Source organism: Vanessa tameamea, chromosome 20, assembly GCF_037043105.1.
Source record: "Vanessa tameamea isolate UH-Manoa-2023 chromosome 20, ilVanTame1 primary haplotype, whole genome shotgun sequence".
Taxonomy (NCBI): domain Eukaryota; kingdom Metazoa; phylum Arthropoda; class Insecta; order Lepidoptera; family Nymphalidae; genus Vanessa; species Vanessa tameamea.
In genome coordinates, this window is record NC_087328.1 from 7601373 (window position 1) to 7623602 (window position 22230).

General features: G+C 32.5%; 1 protein-coding gene across 11 annotated transcripts in view; it reads left to right on the forward strand.

Moving 5' to 3' along the window:
- The window catches only part of Trh (trachealess), a 192893-nt gene that overhangs the window by 165400 nt on the left and 5263 nt on the right, over positions 1-22230 (forward strand). For 3 of the 11 annotated variants that reach the window (XM_064218010.1, XM_064218013.1, XM_064218014.1), the window contains 7 exons: positions 2558-2652; positions 7233-7322; positions 12792-12957; positions 16641-16765; positions 17313-17366; positions 19172-19365; positions 19614-19723. In XM_064218010.1, coding sequence (XP_064074080.1) covers positions 2558-2652; positions 7233-7322; positions 12792-12957; positions 16641-16765; positions 17313-17366; positions 19172-19365; positions 19614-19723 — 834 coding nt within the window. The remainder of the gene's footprint in view (positions 1-2557; positions 2653-7232; positions 7323-12791; positions 12958-16640; positions 16766-17312; positions 17367-19171; positions 19366-19613; positions 19724-22230) is intronic. The other 8 variants (XM_026641714.2, XM_026641718.2, XM_026641716.2 and 5 more) reach the window with 6 other exon arrangements.

Sequence of the window (22230 nt, forward strand, 5' to 3'; positions counted from 1 at the left end):
CTTGTTTGCATAAATTTTGGTCATATTGTATGCCTCTAAAAAAAAAATAATAATTTAGACGCACATATAATAAGCGACCTATTTTTTTCATATACACATATTACAAAGTTTTATATAGTTTAACTTAAATTTCATTCTCATCACCAAATAAGTTTCGTTTCGAACAAATTTAAAACAAAATTAAAAACTCAAGACTATCCTTGGACTTTCTTGAGTATGTAGTCACTACTGTTGGTTAAACTCATAGCACAAACAGTTTTGCTTTGTTTTGTTTGAAAAGTTACGGTTGACTTCTTATGACAACGTTATTTAAACAATATGCATCTTGTATTTTACTCGAAAACATTTAATATATGCAACGTTTAAATATTCCTTTGTTATAACATTCAGGGAAAGTGTTTAAATATATCTTAAAGAACTTTTAATGCTTTTATTTTGAGTTTAAAAATTAACAAAATTAAAAAGTTCATTTCTTTTTTTTTGTATTATATAATATACATCAGAAGAAAGGCAGGCAAAAGAGTAGCTTAGTGTTAGTGGTGTGAATGGTAAGAGGTCACCACCACCACTAGAAGTGTCACATAACGACAGTAACACATACGTCTGTAAGTTGTTATGTATTCCTTCCATTTGACCGTATCCAACGTAGAGCGGCTCGAATTATCGACGATCAAGCCCTTTCCGATCTGCTTGATCATTTGGCTTTGCGTAGAGATGTTGGATCGCTCTGCATCTTCTACAGAATTTATCACGGGGAATGTTCCGAGGAATTGTTCGATTTAATCCCAGCTGCTGAATTACACCTTCGAACATCTCGTCAAAATTCCAAATATCACCCGCACCACCTAGATGTCCGAAAATTCACAACAGCGCGATTTTTAAGACATTTTCTGCCTCGCACAACCACTCTGTGGAACCAGCTTTCGCCGACGGTTTTTCCGAACCGATACGACTTGGGAACCTTCAAGAAAAGAGCGTACTCTTTCCTGAAAGGCCGGCAACGCACCTGCAAGCCCCCCGGTGTTACAGATGTACATGGGCGGTGGTAGTCACTTTCCATCAGGTGAGCCCCCTGCTCGTTTGCCAACTATAACATAAAAAAAAAAATGTCTAAGAGATCATCGCTTCTCTGTTATCGTAAGTCTTCATGGCGCATAATCATTTCTCAATAAAACTTCACGTCACGTGAACAATCAGTGTGAATTCATGTTCGGTAACATTACATAAACTCGTGATGGTTAGCTTCCTTGCACTAATATCGTAATATTGCGCGGGTCGTGCTTGTATGTCCGTCTGTCGCCGCCTCACGAAGCACGGTCACGAAGTTTTGTGTCCTTGTGACTAGTGTCACTTTCAATAACAAATGAATTAACTCGTACCCTTTTTGTGCTGTCGGTACTCTTGAATTACATCGATTTATTTGAGTCGAGTATACAGCATTGCGTTTATTCTAGTAACGTATTACTTATTTATAATTATTTTACTAGAATATAAGGAATTTTGTTTATTTCCTTTAATTTTTTAAAGATGATTTTCTATGGAAAAAATATGAATTTATGAGTATGGATTCAAGTTTTTATAAAAAGCCTTTGTCTATAATACGGTGTTTTTATTCTAGAGTTTAACAGTTCTACAGTATACAGTATCTACGTAATGACTGATTAATCGCTCAATAACTCAAATGCGATAAATTGCGTTTGTATTTTTATAATGATTTTGTTATTGAGTTTTATTATAATTATCTTGTACCGATTACACTAGCTCACTCGCCATTTAAATTAAGTGATGTATTTGTGGAACTGGTGAGTCGATACACACCCAGATGCGCCTGCACAAAGTACTACCACCTTAATATACTGGAAGTCGTATTATAGTTCAAATAACTTAATTACTTTTTGATCGTCATATCAATAAATTCGTGACACATTTTTACATTTGTGTGCGTAAAATTTACAACAATGTTAAATAAGATATGAAAAACTTAATTAAATTTACACAAAAAAAAAAAAAACGTAATCATCTCAGTACGCAGATACCCTGACAGGTACGTAGAAGAGGGACTCGTGTCGCTACCGCCAGTCGCGATACCATCAGAGTCTCGGGTTACATCCTACTTTATGACGCCCTTTGTTCTTCTCGATGACATATTTTATTTTTTACAATATTATATTTCGACGCTATATTTTTGTTTATACGCGTAGTTTACATATTCAGTTTTATTTAAGACGAACCTTGCTGAATATATGAACTACGAAAGTCTTTGAGGTTGGATGGATGTTTCTGTTTCTTTCACGCAAAAACTACTGAACGGTTTTGGATGAAATTTGAAATAGAGATAGCTCATATCCCTGAGATCGAGGGTATTCTATCACCCTTCTCCTGACGCGCAAGCAAAGCGTGATCGAAAGCGAATCTGTTACACGTATTACATTTAAAAAATATTTCTGTTACCATATTGTAAGTTCGTAAGAAAATTTCCACAGATAAAAAATGATTAATTATTATATGTAATTTGATAAAAATGGTCATTAGACGGTATTTAGTTTTTGTTTAAAAGTATATCATATTGTTGCAGGTGCTCAAAACAGACGAACAGCTGCTGGGCTGGCTTTGGAGTTGTTTGAGCAACATCAAGGCACACACATACTACAGGTAAGTTTCATTATTTATAAAACATAGACGAGTTATGCGCTTAGTTCAGACGTTAGAATACCATTGGATCGATACCAGTACACTTTTTTTTAAATAAAATTGATAGACAGGCGAATGGACCTCCTGATGCCAAATTTTAACCGCCGCCCATAGAGCAACTTTGAAAAATAAGATGTTATATGTCCCTAGTGCTTGTTACACTCATTGGCTCACTCATCCTTCAAACTGGAATAAGACAGTACATACTAAATATGTCTGTTTGTCGGTAGAGTCTGTCACCAGCGGATGGTATCTAGACAAACTCTACCTAAAGCTCTACCATTTTAAATCGCGGAAGCAAATAAAGAATATTTATTTATTAACATTGATAGACAACAAATGGCAACATATTATTTAAATGAAGAAAAAAAAAACAATTATTATGTCATTTTTTTTTTTCATATAAATTGGAAGTATTGACGCGTAACGACAGTTATATTTACAATGATTGTCACTAATGCTTAAATATATAAATTAAATGATTGCAAATACTATGGTTAAATTAGAGGCAAGCGAAGTCGCCCAAAAACCGTAAAATAAAAGTATAACAACTTTGTTATAAATCTGTGTGCAAGATCATGTAGGTTCATAATTCATATAAAAATGTTATAAACACATTCTTAAGTTGAATCACAGAGTTTTTTTTTTTTAATATTTGTTAAATTGAACTCAAGGTCGCCCAAGCAAGAGCCATAACAATATAAGCATTTAAAATTTAACCTCACACCTGTATTGAGGATTTGTTTCCGTTAGATTTATTCGTTCGATAAAAGTTTGTTTATTTTCGTCACCTCCGAACGTCTCAAAACACAATCGAACTTGACTTTGTTACCCAATCGGCCGACTTCATGCTTTTTATGCACTATACAATAGCATCTATACAATAGAACGTTCGTATACAAGAGTTTGGTCACTTTGCCTACTCATACAAAACTTTCGAAACTTCGATTTAATAATTCGACGATTTCACCTAAATTTCATAACGAAATTAATTGGATATATACTTTGTGGAACAATTTGTCAAAGGATTGATTGAGAGAGAAAAAAAAACTCGGTCAAGTGCGAAAGGCTTCGTGATTTAGGTTCTGTATTGAATAGTTCTTGGCTGATTATTGTTGAGTGTTGACTATATCGGTCTTCGTTTTTTTTTTTAATCGATTGTCTATTGTGACGTGAGATTGCCATAAGCGAACGATTACTTAAATATTACTTAGTCAAAATTCGTCTCGGTGCCGACAACAAATTATTTATTGTGTATTTTAAAGCATCGATAAAACATTTTTATTGTAACTAAATAGACGCGATAAATAACTAAAAACGTCTTAAGTACAGCTTAATTTTTGTAATTTGAGTATTTTAATGTTTTTTAATGTTCTTTATTTCCTTTAGTCATTTATATAACGAAGATGCAACAGCAACACTTGAGTTATACATTTAAGTATTATAGATAAAGGGTAACCTTTTAAGTTATTCATCATAACTCCATTTAATACCATTAGGGGCAATATTTACCTGATTATAGTTGAATGCAACCTTAATTAATTATTAATTGACGGCTGAAAATATATCGATTTCATACCATAACGTAAGACTACGTAAGAATTTACAAATCAGTCAGAGATAACTTTTTAAAAAAAACCCGATACTTGATTACATTTTTTAAAAAAATTATAATATGTAGTATCAAAATATATATTAATCTGACCTTGCTATGAGACTTGAACTATTGATGAATCATGTCAAGTCATAGAATGCTTATTTGCACAAACGGTCTCAGCGACAGATAGCTCGCATTTTATTAAATATAAATAAACTTTTTTGAAAAAAACTTTAAGATTTTTTCTTAGTTCGCAACTACCATTACTTTATCCTTCAGTAAAATTACTCGAGTGTTCGTGAAATTGTTTAGTTTTTAAGATTAGCGGTAACATAAAAAATATACAGTAAATATTAATATTATGTGGGTGGGTAAAACCCCATTCATTATTATTCGACTATAAACACACCATCGCAGCCGTCCAGGCTGAGTGAGCCGGTTTACAGGCACAAGGGTATAACATCATAGATCCTGTAGTTGCCAGTGTAAGAAGTTGCATAACTTATAATGTCTTTAGTTACTTACTCTCGACCTTACTTTAGAAAGTATTTAAATAAAAAAAACAGTTGAATATAATGCTTTAGTTCAATCGGAAGTCAGAGCTGAAAGTTTCTTACATTAACAGCCTGTAAATCTGCCACTGCTGGGCTATGGCCTCCTCTCCCTTTGAGGAGAAGGTTGGGAGCATATTCTACCACACTGCCCCAATGCGGGTTGGTGGATACACATGTGGCAGAATTTCGTTGAAACTAGACACATGCAGGTTTCCTCACGATGTTTTCCTTCATCGTCGAGCACGAGATGAATTATAAACATATATTAAGCACATGAAATTTTTGTGGTGCTTGCCTGGATTTGAACCCGCAATCATCGGTTAAGATGCACACGTTCTAAACACTGGGCCATCTCGGCTCTTAGTTTCTTATTAAAATCAAATTCGTCAAACGTAAAATCAAACTTGTTCAAAGAGTCTAACTGTAACCTTTCGTTCTTTCTCAGCATCTTTACTACGCCTTATTAAAAGCAATTTGGGTATATACCTAATGTTATTTATCATACAAGCAACATTTTTTTACCGAGACGTAATCAGACGATAATGAATGAGAAAATTTGAACTCATTGTCATCACAAGTGTCGTTATAATCGATTAAATCGATCGTTTATAATTAACGTTCGTTTTTTAAATCGATTAACGCGTTCCTCCGTAACTAATGCGGTATGCTAAAAAATCGATTTACCTGTCATTCGATCACGTAAATTATAATTTTATGCAATCGAACTTGTATTATAACATTGTGGGTGTTGCGGTTTCTATTACGGATCGAAAACGGGTTAGTACGTGATTCCTTGCGCCGATAGTTTTTTTTTTTTAAATGCAACGTTGCGGTACTATTTGTACGTTTTTAGGAAAAAAATAAGGACGTACAGGCAGCGACTTGTGGAGGTCATATCGATTTTTTTACGATATTGACTTAAAACTATTTCATGAGTAATAACGTAAAAAGTATGTACATCTGATTATAATAATGTATACATTTTAATGATATTTTTTTAACCGTGCCTTTTTTAATCAGGTAACACTTATATGACATTTTTATATTTTACTGATAGTTACGTAACTGTGACAAGTGTGTGATCGCAAAGCAATAAGTCGTTGTATTGTGTTTCGTACTGAAAGTTAAGTTTTGCTAAGTTTATCATGTGGCAGAATTGCATCAGACACATGCGGATTTCCTAACGATGCTTACTTTCACCGTTAAGAATTTGTGTTTAACAAATTAAGCACGTGAAAACTTAGTATATAGTACATTCGATTAGTAGGACTGAATTTTTGCCTTTGCCTGTGAATTAAATAAAAAAAAAAGATTGGTCTCTTAATGCGATTTTAGATTTAAAAAACCGTTCGATATTTAGTTCGGTAGTCGGTACTACGTAATCGTTTTGTTCTTATTAAATAAATTACATGTACCATTTCGAAATAGACTCACGTCTAGAGAAAACGTCGTAAAAACATTAGTAACAGTTTTCTTTTAATTTTATTTTCTACAATCATCATCAACAAATTGGAATTTTCGTAAAAAAATATTTTCGTCTTAAAAACTATTTTGTCAACTGTCTATCATTGTAGTTTACGTGGCGTTACCAAAAAAATGGATGGGCCGTTTTTTTACACACTTTTAACAGAAGTCGATACTGAAATGGCACTAATCATTCCTTTTAACTATAAGTGAATTTTGAAATATGTTGAAAAACATGTCATTTACTGATATTCATTATAACTTAGCCAACTATGTATAAATATTCAAAAATTTTATTAGATACAAAATAAAAAAATATTATCGTATCAGTAAGTCATATTTAACCAAAATATAGTTTATATAAAATCGAGAGAAAAAAAGTCGTAATTATTTCATCGAATTTTTTTTTAAAACATGCCGTATCCATTTATTTGTACATTAACGTTATGTTATAACACTATTTCGTTTCTTAATGTTTGTTTAGCTTTTTTATGACTTCAATCGAATAGTGAGTAGATGAATTTGAAACTAATACAGTTTTTTTGCTAAAGTACCGTTGACAAAAAAAAGAACTTCAAATTTTAAAATTAGTAGTCATTCTTACTAATATTTTAAATGCCAAATTGACTTTGAATATTTGTTTGGTACCTTTTTCACCTGAACTACTCAACGGACCGTTGTAAATTGTTGCATACACGTTTTCGGGGTAACTGAAAAGTACATAGGGTACATAGCACATCACCAGGGGTAACACGCGAATGAAGCCGCTAGCGGTAACTAGTTATCAATAGAGTCGATACATTGATATAAATAACTAAATCTAGTTTTAAATATTATAGCTGAATATAAGCTCTCATTTTGACTAAATTAAAACAATAATGAATTATATTGTAATGGTATTAAAATATATTTTCCTTTGTCCACAGTCTCTCGACGGATTCGCGTTGTCGGTGGCGGCCGATGGGAGATTTCTGTACATATCAGAAACTGTTTCTATATATCTAGGACTATCACAAGTAAGTATTATATAAATATATTTTTTTTTTGTGTATTATATTTTATCCAATATTAATTAAAATCAAGGTAATTAACAATGGTATAAAACTCATTACAGAGAAAAGAAAAAAAAGGTTAATAAACGTAACTTTAAACCTCATTTCTCAAAATCACCATTTTGGCACTTTAGTCCTTTTTCTTTTCACGGTTTATAATAATGATGCCTGCTTTATTTTGTTTCACTACGATTTCTTCTTTAAAAACAAGTATTTGTAAGATTTTAACAGGTTAGAAAATTTAGCGTAAAATTAGGTTTTATGTTTTTTTTTTCTTAGCCGTTGAGATTTCACTTGTCTAGACTTTGACTATTATAGAGAGATAAACAGGTTTTTGTCTATGACTTGACATCTTTCTCTATTTTTCGAAGTAAATATTTATAGTTTATCCTACGATATAGACTGACACCTAGACTCTACATAAATAACACGATGTGAGCAAAATGTTACTAGCATTTATATTATCAATGTATCCGATTGTTTACTTAACATATTTTATCTACATACAAAAGTAGATACGGTTATATGTATATCTGTGTGTGTGCTGCGTATTAGTGTGTATATTTCAGTGACAAAGAATGCTGACAAGAGTTAATTGAAAAGTTTAATGTAGCGCACGGACACGTGTTATGTCCGACACATTAATTTATTTAATTATTTCTATTAGATTATAATTATAATCATATAAATACATGGTATGAATACTCATTACGTATATACACTGTATTAGGATGCGACACTCAGACTGACATTTATCACCGTTTGTGGGAAATTAAATTGTAAAGTTTATGCTGCAGTTTAAAAATCAATCACTTTAGTATATAATTGTGTATATATAGTTATTTTTATAAAATAATACGACTAAGATAAAAATCAGGTAGTCTATATATTTTAAAACTAAAATAAAGGCGTCTGTATGTACATTTTGTTAGTCCGCATCTAAGCCTATAAAACAATAATCTGTTGATCGAACGTAAGGAAGAAATCTTCCGATTTAATTTAATTGTATAAAGCTAGAAGCTTTCTTGTTCGAACAAGAATTAATTGAATTAATTAAAAATTAAATTTTAATGTAACAGTTGTACATTTTTATGCAGGTCATTACGGATCAAATAAGCTAGATAAGCAGAATCGTTTTTGTTTATAATTCAACTCTTGCTCTTCGGTGACGGTAAATATCGTGAGAATAAAATAAACCTGCATGCGTCTGATTATAGTACATTGTTTCTTTTATTTTATTTATTGGCTACCTGATGGTAAGTGCTCATCACCGCCCATAGACATTGCGCCACCAATCTAGAGAGCTATGATGCTGTCTCTTATGCCTGTAGTTATACTAGCTCACTCATCCTTCAAACCGGAAAACCTAATCCAACTGATGAGTTGATTGTACCAGCCGACCATCTTCAAACTTTCGATAAGTATTCTTATAAAAGATCGCCTGAAGCAGATCACCTTCGTTTCCTTACAATCATTGCATTCGTCTACTTCTTTCTCTTTCAATTGAATAATGTATCTATTCATTGCAAAGGATGCGAAGTTAGACAACACTTAGACATAAAACTGATCCCTTATTAATAAATTCACATCCGCACTATGTCATTCTGTCAATATCCTTAATGGTAATTAAAAATGTTATGAATTCAACGTACGCACTGAGATGGGTGTCGTCTAGAGTCGTATTTCATTACGTGTCTGATTGAGTGTTTTATAAAATCCCGATTGAGTTATTATAATTCCAATGTGCTTGGAATTTTCGCTGCATTTTATATTTATCGAAGTGTGACTAATGTGCAGTTAACGAGCGGATAATAATAATGATCTGATAAAAGGCAGGCTGACTGAATACTACATTAGTCTAGGAATCCAGGACATAACAAACACCTTAAAGGAAAACTTTAACACTACATTTCGGGTCAAAGAAGACATTTTCATAGAGACTCATTAAATTTTGTATGATCAACGATCATTCGTAGTTTTATGTTTTATTTTTGTATTACGGATATGTATTAGTCTCCTTTTGAAGTAAATTGTCTGGAAAGAATGGCTAACTGGCCATAAGGCCGTCTTTTGTACTATACATTACTAATTCTAAGGTTTTTCTGGACTTATTTCTTGTGGTGTTCATATAATTTAATGATATCATTATTTGAGAAGAAAACATGTGGACTATCACAGATATGTTTGCACTTGAATTATTTAAAAATTGGAAAATTGTAAGACATGTGGATTTAAAACAAATGTATCAGTTGCCAAATTTGAAATTTTGCCTCTTTCGGAAGCAATTCCAACAATTGTATAGCATATCCAACAAAAATAACAATCATTTTCTTTAACAGCTATACTCAACAGAGAAACATTTAAAGATTAAATTAGATAACTAAACTTACTATACGACAATATTACTGTTAAAAAAGATAAACAACTGAGTCATGTATTGTTAAAGTAAAATGCTAAATTTCGAGTATAAAATAACATAAAGTGATTCCTTACGTTTAAAAGTTTTTTTTCTATAAAATATTTTTTAACAAGCGTAACTACAATTGCATGCTTAAACCCATCTGCCCACGTAGCGGCTTATCCGAAATCTGTCGGACGTCTTAACGCCGAATAATGATTACATCTGTACCGTCTCATGTGAAACTATGAATGACTGCGTTATCATTTTTTTGTTTAACTTTTATATATACTCGTATTTATAATACATGTAGACGTTTCTTATATATATGTATTAAAACGTGTATCATATAATAATCTGGTTGCGTTTTTTGGCAGGTGTTTCTCAGTTCTTAGACAACTTTCTTTGTCAGAAATGGGAATATATTTTTCTCGATCAATACAAAGCGAGAAATCATTCATTGTTGAATATTTGTTACTTTCCTAATAAATTATCTCTTCGCCTATTAACAACGAACATAACATATAATAATAAGTTATATGATTATTTTATATTCGTCTGCTTACGATTTAATAAAAGGGAATTCTATCGTTAAAAAATATTTTATCCTTGATTTTTATTTTCATTTTTAAGAAAAGTAATTCATACTTACTTCTTAAAAACATAAAAAAAACTAAATCGACGTATTAAATATTTAATCCAAAATTTGGGCTGGCTATGGTAAAACATCACGCAGGATTGCCATTAAAGAACAGACGGAGAATAATTAAGTCGGCGAAAAGCCACACGAAAAATTACCTAAAAATTTACATCCTGATGAAATTAAACAAAATTACGAAATTAAAGGGAAAAGGAAAAGATCTGAAAACTGAGAAACAGTTGATCCAAAATGGCTGGAGGGTGGTGTGAGGGAGACAGAGGATGGGGGGAAAGGGACGATGAGAGATGCTAGTCACGTTCCGGGCAAGGCGCGCGCGTGCCTTTCATCCTAATGCTGCGAACCTAACTCACACACCCCCAAACATGCACACAAACTCAAATATCATCCAAACACCTAACATATGGACACTACATCACACGTTAGTGTGTGTAGACATAAAATACATAAACTTCCTGGTAAATAAGCAGACACAACTTTCTTATAAGCCCTGCCTAACGCTCTCGTTATATTAAATTCTGTTGCGGCCATTTTTTCGGGGCCCGTAAAGACTGATGATAACGTCGACAGTACGAAGTCGTATTTTCTATAGATAAATCAGAAAATGGATATTTCACTTTTTGTTTTGACATTTTCGGACCCTTTCTTGAAAATTATTTACGTGATGCTTCTTGTCGGTTCATTATTGAAGGTCTGGATCAGATTGACCTATTTCAAAAGATATTCGATCTCTCTTTATGGTTTTTGGAACTATATGTTTCTTTCAAATACATACATATATTTGTTGCGGATTCAGTTGTTATCTAATTACTATGAACATCTATTTATCAAATATTCTAATTGGACATCAACAACGTCCGTTGCACCAACAACAACCAAGCTACTGCGAACTCAGCTCATTTATTCAACTTCAAATCACCTGTCACCAGCTTCAAATTTGTGGGCCGTCAATCGTTGAATCGGTAAATGCCATAAAATCCTTAGGATCTTTCCCAGAACCGACCACCGTAACTTCACCATTGTTTGTGGTATTCACATGCGCGACATCACTGCGGATACACGATACTTGAATGCTTAATAGGGTCTCACAATTATATTTGATAAATTTATTTAAAGATACATTTGCATACTCCGTGTAAGGGACCTGCAAGAAAGTTAGATAGCAACAGCTTTTCCAATAGTGTGCGATGAAGAATTTCCATCATTTAATAATTTATTGATCATACTTCTTAACGGAGGAGAAATTATCTATGTAGCATGGTATGGCTTTTGTGTAAGTTACCAAATAAGTTAACTACCAGTTACTACTTCCTTCTCATTTTATTTAGCTTCAAGTAAAGAAATTATGATGGATGTCCAAAATTTGTTTTCTTAAATTAAAATTTTTGTCATTCATATTAAGCGAACATTAGAATTATCTCCATCTTCCGTACGCTAATATAAGTCTTATTTAAATCCTGTCTTCGAGGATGTTCACGGCTTCCAGTTTGTGTACTTTATTGTTGTTTTCGAAGCCACCTGCCTCGCGATGTATGATAACAGGTTGTTCATTCATAACGATGATGGTACGTGACGCGTCTTCATTTGACTACCACTGCTTAGCTTCTTCATTGCTATTTATATTATTTTAAACTTAATTACTTAACACATAAGGTGCAAGTTGCGTTGTTTTAAGCTAATAATTTGTAGTTATAAATATTTAACAAATATTTGCTGATGGTTTTGAGCCTACATATAGGAAGTTACAATATACTAGAGCTAGGTAAAGGCTGATCCTCTTAAGGAGAAGGTTTTGGAACTTATTCCACAACGATGATTCATTGAGGATTTATGCTACACGTGTCGTAAAATGTCATATGACACATAGGTTTACCTTACAATGTTTTCCTTCACTGCCGAACAAAAGATGAATTACAATCTCGAATACAGATACATAAACACAGTGTTGTTTTGCTTGACTCTAATAAAAGGTATTTGATTAATAATTGTTTAGGTTTAATATTATGTAACCTGATTTATCTGCTTTGAGATTAATTTAAATGTTTTTAAAATAAATAATAAGTTTTTGAATGAAATATCTTATCGACTCCAAATAAAACGACGATATCAATAGATTCCTTAGTAGAATTGTGCTTAAAAAATATACGACAATATTTACAATTATTTTCACTTATAAATAAAAAACTTGACTTACGGTTTATTTATTAAATAAGATCGTACATATGCTTGTAGTTCATTAATTTTTTTAACACATAGTAGATCATAATAATCTAGAAAATACTCTAAATTGCGTCCCACCGATTTTCTGTAGGCTCTACTCTACTCTACTCTACTCTTATAGAATGAAATATAATTAAACGATAATTTTTCTTCTCAGGTAGAAATGACTGGAAGCAGCATATTTGACTACGTGCATCAAGCCGATCACGCAGAGATTGCTGAACAGCTTGGACTATCGTTGGCGGGCAGATCTGGTGCGGGCTTGAACAGTCCTGCATCAGGCAGCGAAGAAGGCAGTCAACATGGAACCAATAATCCTGATGGTGGGTGACTTTATTGTAACATTTTCTGAATGTTTTATATTTGAAGGCATAAGAAAGTATTGCCATTAAATTGACCAAATTATTTTAATTTCTAATGAGTAGAACACCTGTAAGCTAAAATGAGTACTATTGACTTTTCAAGTGCTCATTTTGTATTGATGAATCTCATGTTCCGATGAGATGAGCAATAAAAAAAACTGGATGTTTTTGAGAAAAATCTGTGACATATATACGCGATATCGGCAGACCAGAATGGTGTAATGACCTCCAATCCTTAAGAGTAGTGGATGACTTTGTCAGTAGTGAAATAGTTACGGATTTATTTTTCCTTACATGTAACAATAGAATTTTCTAGAAAATTGATGGCGAAAACTTTTCTATATTAACACATTCTTCTGAAAACATATATTCGAAGTTAACTGAATCTGATGAGGTTTCTTGTAATTTGTCTGTCTCTCTAAGACTTAAACCGACCCGATTCATTTTCCTCCAAATTTATACAGCTTCTATATCACAACGACAGATTTTTTTATAACCAAACGGTATAACGTAATTAACTTAAGAAAAAGTGTATAGTAATTTTAATAAGTGAGCTTCCGTTATAGTTTTCATAGCTGTACAAAGATTTAACAAAAGAATTGTCCAAGTTTTTGCAACACCTAAGAATGGATACTATGACTAAAAACATGCATTTATGTTTTTATTTAGCGATATCCATTATTAAAAAGTACAGTCAGAATGTAAATTCTCATTCTGTGCGAATTTTTCTGAAAATCTAATTTGGTCCGTAACAAATCTTAAAATAACAACAGACGGAGTTCAAAGACTTAAATTAGATTGGATATTCTATTAACTATATAATAAAGACTAGCCGAATCCTTAATAACTTAGTGTTAACAAAAACCATTTTTTTTGTTTAATTTAAAGTTAAAAGCAATATCTTGAATTTAAGAAGGAAGTTGTAGAAATATCCACCAGTAAATAATCTACTACTGGTATAAAGCCACCTCTCATTGAGAAGACTTAAGCCTTATTCTAACTCGCTGTGCCACTGCGGGTAAGATAAACATGTGGTTTGTTACCAATATGCAAGTACATGAATTTTCATGTATTTATTTAGCGTTTAAAATTCATCTCCATTTCGTGCTTGTCTAAATTTGAACCCGCAACATTCAGTCAAGATTCCAGCAAACATATGACATTATCATTTGTTTCAACTTTACTAAAACAAAATGTGATCCAATTTTTAGTGAATTTGTGGTCTATATGAGATATACGTAATAGACGGTTGTAATGTAAATGTGGGTAAATTATAGTATTGTGTTGAATGTTGGAAACTCATAAATAATCCTATAGATTGATCAATGCAAACATTATCATAAGCGTCTATTGTTGAATGAAATCTAAACGGCAATTTCGTCGTAATTCTAACCCGCATTATGTGTGAAATTGCAGCAAAGCCAAAATTTTGATATTCTATAACAGGCGACGCTTTTATTGAATGCATGGTGTGGTTTATAATTAGAGTTCAGGCCGAAAATGTCTACAAAAAGCTGTAATTTTTCAAATAGAGTGATGACACCCGTAGCCAATCTACTGAGCAAATTTACGGCTGAAAATCTTCAACTTTAAAAGAACCATTAACTATTTCAAAATTAGACGCAATTCAATTAAAGTTCCTCCATATCGAAGGCACCTTTTAAGATTGCGACTGTACTGGTTCTAAAATATCATTCCATCGCCCACTGTTAATGTAACAAATTGTGCACCAAATTGAAATTAGATTATGGAATCTTCACGGTGTTAGCATCTCATGAAATGGTCAATGGGGAGTCAGTACGCACCTTTATTGTGTTGATTAATATTATATTTTATCGTTATGGGAAAGAAATAGATGTTTATTGAATTTAGGAAACCGTTTCGTTTAACTTTCGAGATGTTAGCAGATAGTTTTTTATATAAAAATATAGGCTAAAGTTAATTAAAAGAGAGTATGAACAAAAAATATCGGGTATAATTTCTCTGATACCGGTCGTTACTCGCTCCACTGCATTCAGAAGTACGTTAAAGTTTTCCTTATAAAAACTATGATCTGCATTAAACGCGTTTGCTTTTGTACTTATTTTGATAGATTATTTATTTTATATTTCTTTAAATTTACGATGGTTGTTATAAAACTTGCTGCTCGTCCCGATATCGTACAGTTGAAGCGAGAATATTATTTATTTTTTTGTTAAAAAAAGTCTTCAAACCCGGTCCCAGAGCGGCCCAAGCTAAACTATCTAGGGATATGTCTGTACATCCGTACTGAAAGACGTATATGTAAAGGAGTATAAACATTCACCTATTGAATATTACATTGTTTTTTAATGTAGATTATGATAGTATTTTGTTATGTCAAAATATTTAGTAAAACTAAACAAGTTTTCATTCATAATAAAAAAATGTTAATTAATGTTACACCTTAAAAAAGCTGTCGCTCCTCAAGGTGACGGTCTATTAGCCCAGTTTTAAAAACACTTTACGTGATGCTAAGGAATCAATTTGGACGTGGAAAAAAGTGTTGGAAAAAAATCAATCAGGACCAGATGTGACAGTCGTCGATTGTATTCCGAATGGCGTGGTGAAAGAAGCACAGAAGTGATGGACAAGCGAAATGCGTGGATAAAGTTGTATTGTCGTCTGATAGCCATACAAGTACCTATCTGGTGGTAGCTGTTCCGATCAGTGGTTTCCAAACTTACGAAACGTTAAGACGCTAATAGACAATTCGATATTTTGTGTGTTTGTGTGACTGTGTGCGTGTCGACCAGGGTCTTGATAATAACTTCCTAATCTCTTTTTCTTTGTTAATAATTTCAAAGGTATTTTATAAGGAAGACGTATGAAATATACCACCGACTTAAAAACATTGCATCGTGAATCATCTTTTGTAATTTAGTAAATGATTCACAGAGTACCTATTGTTGACTATAACGGGGTTTTTGTTTAACTTTACATCAAATTGAGTTTCTTAAATTGAGTAATATTACATTAAAACACAGCGTATTCGGCGAATTTTAAATTTCATACTAATTTGACACGTTTAAATTGCATGAAGATTTAAAAAAATATATACGCACACATACTTGTATACGTCGTTTTCATATGAAGCTTAACATAAAATGTTACGAGTGAAGTTTGAGAAGCGTTGATAGTTTTTACAAGTCCTCAGCTCCAATGAAATCAATTAAACGACGCTTCGAAGCTCCCATCGATAGAGAGCCATTAATTAGATATGCGCCGTAATCAATCAAGCTATCACTCGAATTCGAAACATTTACACTGCGTTACCGTAGAATTGAGATTTTTTTTAGGCCTATAATTAATTTCATTTACAGCTACCACATTTTCTTACCAACATATGTATTTAAAATATCACTTCTGGGTAAAGTTCTTTTCAACTTCTCGTCTTGGAGCTTATTCCTACAATCCGCTCTAGTGCGGGTTAAAATTTGTGGCAGAATTTCATCTGTCACATGCAGGTTTCCTCACGATTACCAATTCGAGATAAATTAAATGCAAATTTAGTGGTTCTCTCCTGCATTTTAAACCTTCGTAAAACTTCGCGTGTAATAACAATTGTGCTACCTCGTTTTTTAGATTATGAGATAATTATTACTTATATCAAACATTGTTCACAGTGTCAGCACAAATGAGTCTGGCAGCGAGTGGGTCGCTGTACCGAGGGATGGACCGAGCTTTCTGCATACGAATGAAAAGCACCCTAACGAAGAGAGGTTGCCACTTCAAATCCTCTGGTTACAGGGTAAGAATACAAGTACAAGTTTTAATGCAATGATTATACAAGTAATATAACATATAAATAAAAAAAAACTGATTAAGAAAAAGATTTGAAAATGGAATCTCTATATTCCCAAGAGTTTTTTGTTGTTATATCTTAATCTATTATATTGGTACGTCTAGAATATTCTATCTATAGAACCAATGAAATCTATGGTTAAAAAGATGCATAAGACAAGTTTGGAAAACACAGTATTAACCGATTTAGTGTTCTAAAGTCTCTTACTAATTTAAGCGAGTATGGCAATTAGCAATAGTGAGCCAAATTTCACTAAAGTATCAAGATCAACTTTCACACGGATCAGCTTCTTGCCGGCTCTTCTCGGTACATTCCGAACCAATGATAGCTTTACATTTAGTCCTATAACATGACTATCCAAGTTATATCGAATGTTGTTGTTAGCTATTGATTTTGAAATATTGAAATTCCTGTAAAGGCATGAAAATATGTGGACATTTTTCTTATCTATTATGAGAATTAAATGGAAGCTGAATTTTCATTTTCGATCTAGGTTGGAAGAAGCAAGGACGGTGATACGAGAAACGGAGAGGGTGGTAACTGGCGGGTGGGTATCAGAAACGAAGAAACACTTTTCCTTGTGATAGGATTTGCAACTTCTATGTTCTAGAAACAACGATATTCATTTTCATATTAAAGCTGTTCTATACCTTCTAGTTATGTTGTTCTCTTAATAGATGACCCAAATTCAACTGAAGGATGTGACAACGAGGTATTTTTCTTCATTTTTTTAGTTTTCAGAGATTTAAGTTTCAATAGGTTTTTAGTCTGAATTAAAATATATTTCTTTCAGTGACGGTTGTTATAAAATGCAATCGAAATCGCAGCAAATATTTTTAAAATAGATTTATTAAAAAATATAATAAAATTAATATTACAATTGGTCATGGTGCTCGTGAGTTCGTGATTTTTCCGTCTGTTCCCAGCCGTTATCACCCAGCGCTTATACGTCGTAAAGCACGACATTTGACATTTTAATTCTTCAACCAAAATCATTTATTGTAACTGTGATAGTTTTGACAACGTTCGTAATTTTGTCAATACTCGTTTAAATTTTCAATTTAATTTAATAATATTGTTTGCTTTTTGTTTATATCATCAAATATGTATTGTATTCAAGATGCCAGAAAAGTTTATCTAAAAACAATAGAGATCTACTTTCCTTTGAGTTTTTAATATCTATACTTGTAAATTTATAGTAGAATTATTACTAGCTTGTAATGTTGAATTTGCCCTTATAAATCGGCGACTACTTGCAAATAGAGGTGTTAAACAATGAAAATGGTTTAAAACATTGAAAAAACAAATCGTTTAGTCGAATAAATAAACAAGTAACCATATTATTACACTTAAATAATTTCGCACGGGTTTTATCCGGCTAGGATCACAAATATTATTGTTAGAGTTATTGCTCGGCGTGGGGTGCCTCAGGGCGAATTGTGGTCCATAATTTTTGCCTTAACTCGGTGTTAGAACATAAAATGTGATTATATCTCTAGCGACTTGCGAATAACGTACTAGGTTGGTTAAACTGTCCTTAATAGATTGTTTCCGGTGGTTATGTATCTTTTATTTATCAGTTTTAACATGTTTTTTTTTTATTATCCTATGTCAAACTGTAAATTCATTTGAGCCTTAATCTTTAGCGGTATCATTGTGAATTTCTTCTTCAACTATGACTTTACTTAGATTCATTTCTAAGTTTCCATAAGCAATCAAATTCACAGTAGAATAAATTATGCATCTTGAGATTAGTACTTTGTGAATTAAACCCATAATTCGTATTTATCTACATCTAAATTGCTCATACAATTCGTAAATATCGACAGAGCAATTAGAGAAAATCGTTTATAACCCTCTATATGGCTTTTGTGCCACAGGCGAAGCGTTTATTGCGAAAATTTGAAATTAGTTCATCCTTCTTGAATTTAGGAGTTACCTGGGAATTTGTATACGTGATATTCGCTGTGATTCTATTCTAAATCTCTAAAAGTTTGTTTCGTTTGTAAACCACGTTTCGTATTTAATCTTAAATTTGAAAAGTTTCGGCTAAGTTTATTTGGATGTAATTACATCTGAACACCACATTAATGATTCAAATAATTTAGATATTTAACATTGTATACCATTTTTTTCTTTAGGTTTTTGTTCTTTATATAATATATATAGGAATATAGTATTTAAACTTAAGTATACTGGACATTTTTATCTTTTAATTAAATATGTTGCTGTAAATTATTAATTATGTTATCAATTTAATGTTCTCGTTCTAGTCGTATCTACAAAATCATCAAATTCTACAAACCAACATCGATATTTTTATTATTTGAACAACTTTTTTCTTTGTTTTAGGTAGTACTGATGCTTTGCCGCCTCCGACCGCAGTATACCTTTTCACACAGTCGCAAGACTCCTCCAGCACTCTTGGGTATGGTGGCGTTGGCTATAGCGCTACCACCGCCGTCGGTCCACGAAATCAGATTGGAGTCTGACATGTTTGTCACGAGGATCGGCTTCGACTTTCGAATAGCGCATTGCGAGCCCAGGTATTACAAAAACATAACTTATCATAACACTCTTAAATAAAATTGTTGAACTGTCTTTAAATACGATACAATTTTGTCCGTTATTTGCATCTCCTGTAAACAATATATTCTTATTCGCATTCAATTATAGTTACTTAAAGATTATAGCTTCAGGCGTTTTACATCTATGTATCGAAATTAATCTATTATAGAATTCAATAAAATGTTGTCCGGATTGGAGTATTAATGATATGTTTTGTGTCTATCAGCAGGGTGTCGGAGCTGTTGGGATATACCGCTGAAGAACTTACAGGGAAAAATCTATACGCTTTATGTCACGGCGAAGATGCTAATAAACTAAGAAAATGTCATGTCGATTGTAAGTTACACTTTATAATATATAAGTATAATACATTACGTGATACGATTTATTAAGCCTGATGATGAATTGAATGAATTAAATGATTTTTACGATGCTGCTTTTTCGCTCGGTGGTTCTGGATGTTTCGCAGTGAGATTTTAAACTTGTGATTTTGAAAATACCATTCCTTGGACAGCACGTTAAATCGATCCCACAATTTAATTAAAAAACCATTTCAATTATAATTATATCTAAAGTATGACATTAGCAATTAAAATCTCAAAATCATTAATTAATTTATTCTTTAGGTTAATTTTAATAATCCATTTTCCTATACTACACAATGCGTCAAACAGCCGTCCCATACGAGTATTACCAATACATTTAGGTAGCCTTAGGATGTCGAGAATTGGTCAGTGGGACTACATTATTCCTGAATCATTAGGAACTTCCAAACGTAATAGCAATAAATATATATACAATGATGTATTTAAAACTAATATCAATTTAACATGTCCAAAACTTAAAATTCCGCCATCGCTCCGTGACGGAAGTTTTAGCCATAATCTTCTAATTTTATTACCACACATACTTTAATATTATAAACTTATATCAGAATCAGGAATCCCATTCGCGTGTACGGTTGTAACCAAATTACCCGCTTTCTAGCAAACACCCGGTGTTATATGTTAATTCGGACAATTGTTATTCTACACCAGAATTGTCCACATTTGACCGGCATCTGTATATTGTGCATTTTAAATTCAAATTAATGGTCTCGTAAAGCTATCAACGGCTGTAGTGAAAAAGTTACTAAATGACTTCGATGCTCCGTGATTCGAGTTAATCGGCGGCCATTTTGTTTTGTATATGGTTACATAAGTTGGCAATTGATTTCGTGATTTTTCGAAACACAATATACGCACTGTATAATATTGCTTCATTTAAATTTACGTCATTGAAATGGACTTTAAATTTAAATATATGTATTGAATAAAGTTGATATTACGTCCAAAGTTCGGGTACATTGTTATTTGTAGTAGGAAAGCCAGTTGTGTGATGATAAGTGGTATCCAGTGCATGTAATAAAATTGTCAGTGTAAAAAATACTGACGGTGTTTTTGTCATGGGACTAAGGTGTTACATCCTTAATTACAATGCAAAGTATCTATATTAAGCTTTCACAAATCCCAAAATACAAAGTCTATGATGATACAGTCCTTTTAACTAGTTTCGGCCAAAGGCCAATATTATAGTATATATTATAGTGCACCGATGCACAGGAGACTTGAAAAACTCTCTCACTTTCATAATTTGATGGAACGGCAACACGACCGGATACAGTTCAGGCACAGGACTGAATGATTTACGTGCCTTTCGGGGTAAACACTTCAAACTTCCTGACTTCGGTGTATCATTCAGAAGTCTTTGACAGAAAACCTCAATAATATTTTGTTGCTCAGACCTGAGTTTTGAACATAGGACCTCGGGAACTCCAGCCATAAGTCTATTGAATAAATCTAGCCAAACTGGACCCATGTCATAATAAACTCTCAAACAAAGATGTGGGTTTAGCAAAAGCACAAAAATATGCTCAATCTAAATATCTATTTTTTTAAGCGTATCTACAGAAATTAGAATATAGTAGAATATACAAGAGTCAACACTATACAGTGTTGACTCTTGTTGATTCGAAAGTACTTGTAAAAGTATCTTTTAATAAATATAAATTAATTTGATACAACAATCGCAAGAAGGAATGGAAAATTACTAAAATATAAAATGTCCACAGCGACACAACTTTATAACATTCCCAAGAAACGGATAAAGGCTCAAGGAGCATTAAGAGCCGACATTTCCCACGTCGAAGTCTGTAGAAAGGAAACGAAATGATGCTAGGATATTATTATTCAAATCACAAACAGTCGGGTATGGCGCTAGGCCTAAATTGTATTCTGACGGATACGTGGAAAAATAATGATATCACATACATACATACAGACGGAGGACTTTATTTGGTTATATATTTTCCGCTTTTGTATATAAGGAAGTGCGTACGATGCGTTAATCAAGAAGAATAGATACGTAATTGAAGGTTGCTTTAACTAAACGTGAAGTGATGAGGATAACTTTAACTTTAATTATTTTTAATGAAATACCTTCATTTAATTCGACAAATGAGTTTGTTTTAGCATTAAATCTTTGGCAGTTTTTAAGTACGTAAAACGTCCATATGGACGTAATCCAACCGCTAACATGAAGACTTAATGAATATAATATCAATACATATACATTTCAAAGATTATAAGCTAAATTATGATTTATATTATTTTATTAAACTAATAAGCGTACAAATGATTACTTACGTATTATAAAAATACGAACAGTAACTGCAAAGATTATCTGGTTGTAGCTGCACGCAATGCCTATGTTTTTATTATGAGAGAATGTTATAATAAAAATGACAGCGTCCATATGCAACAATTTTGCATACAAACTCGCACTACGCCCAAAACCTAACCTCC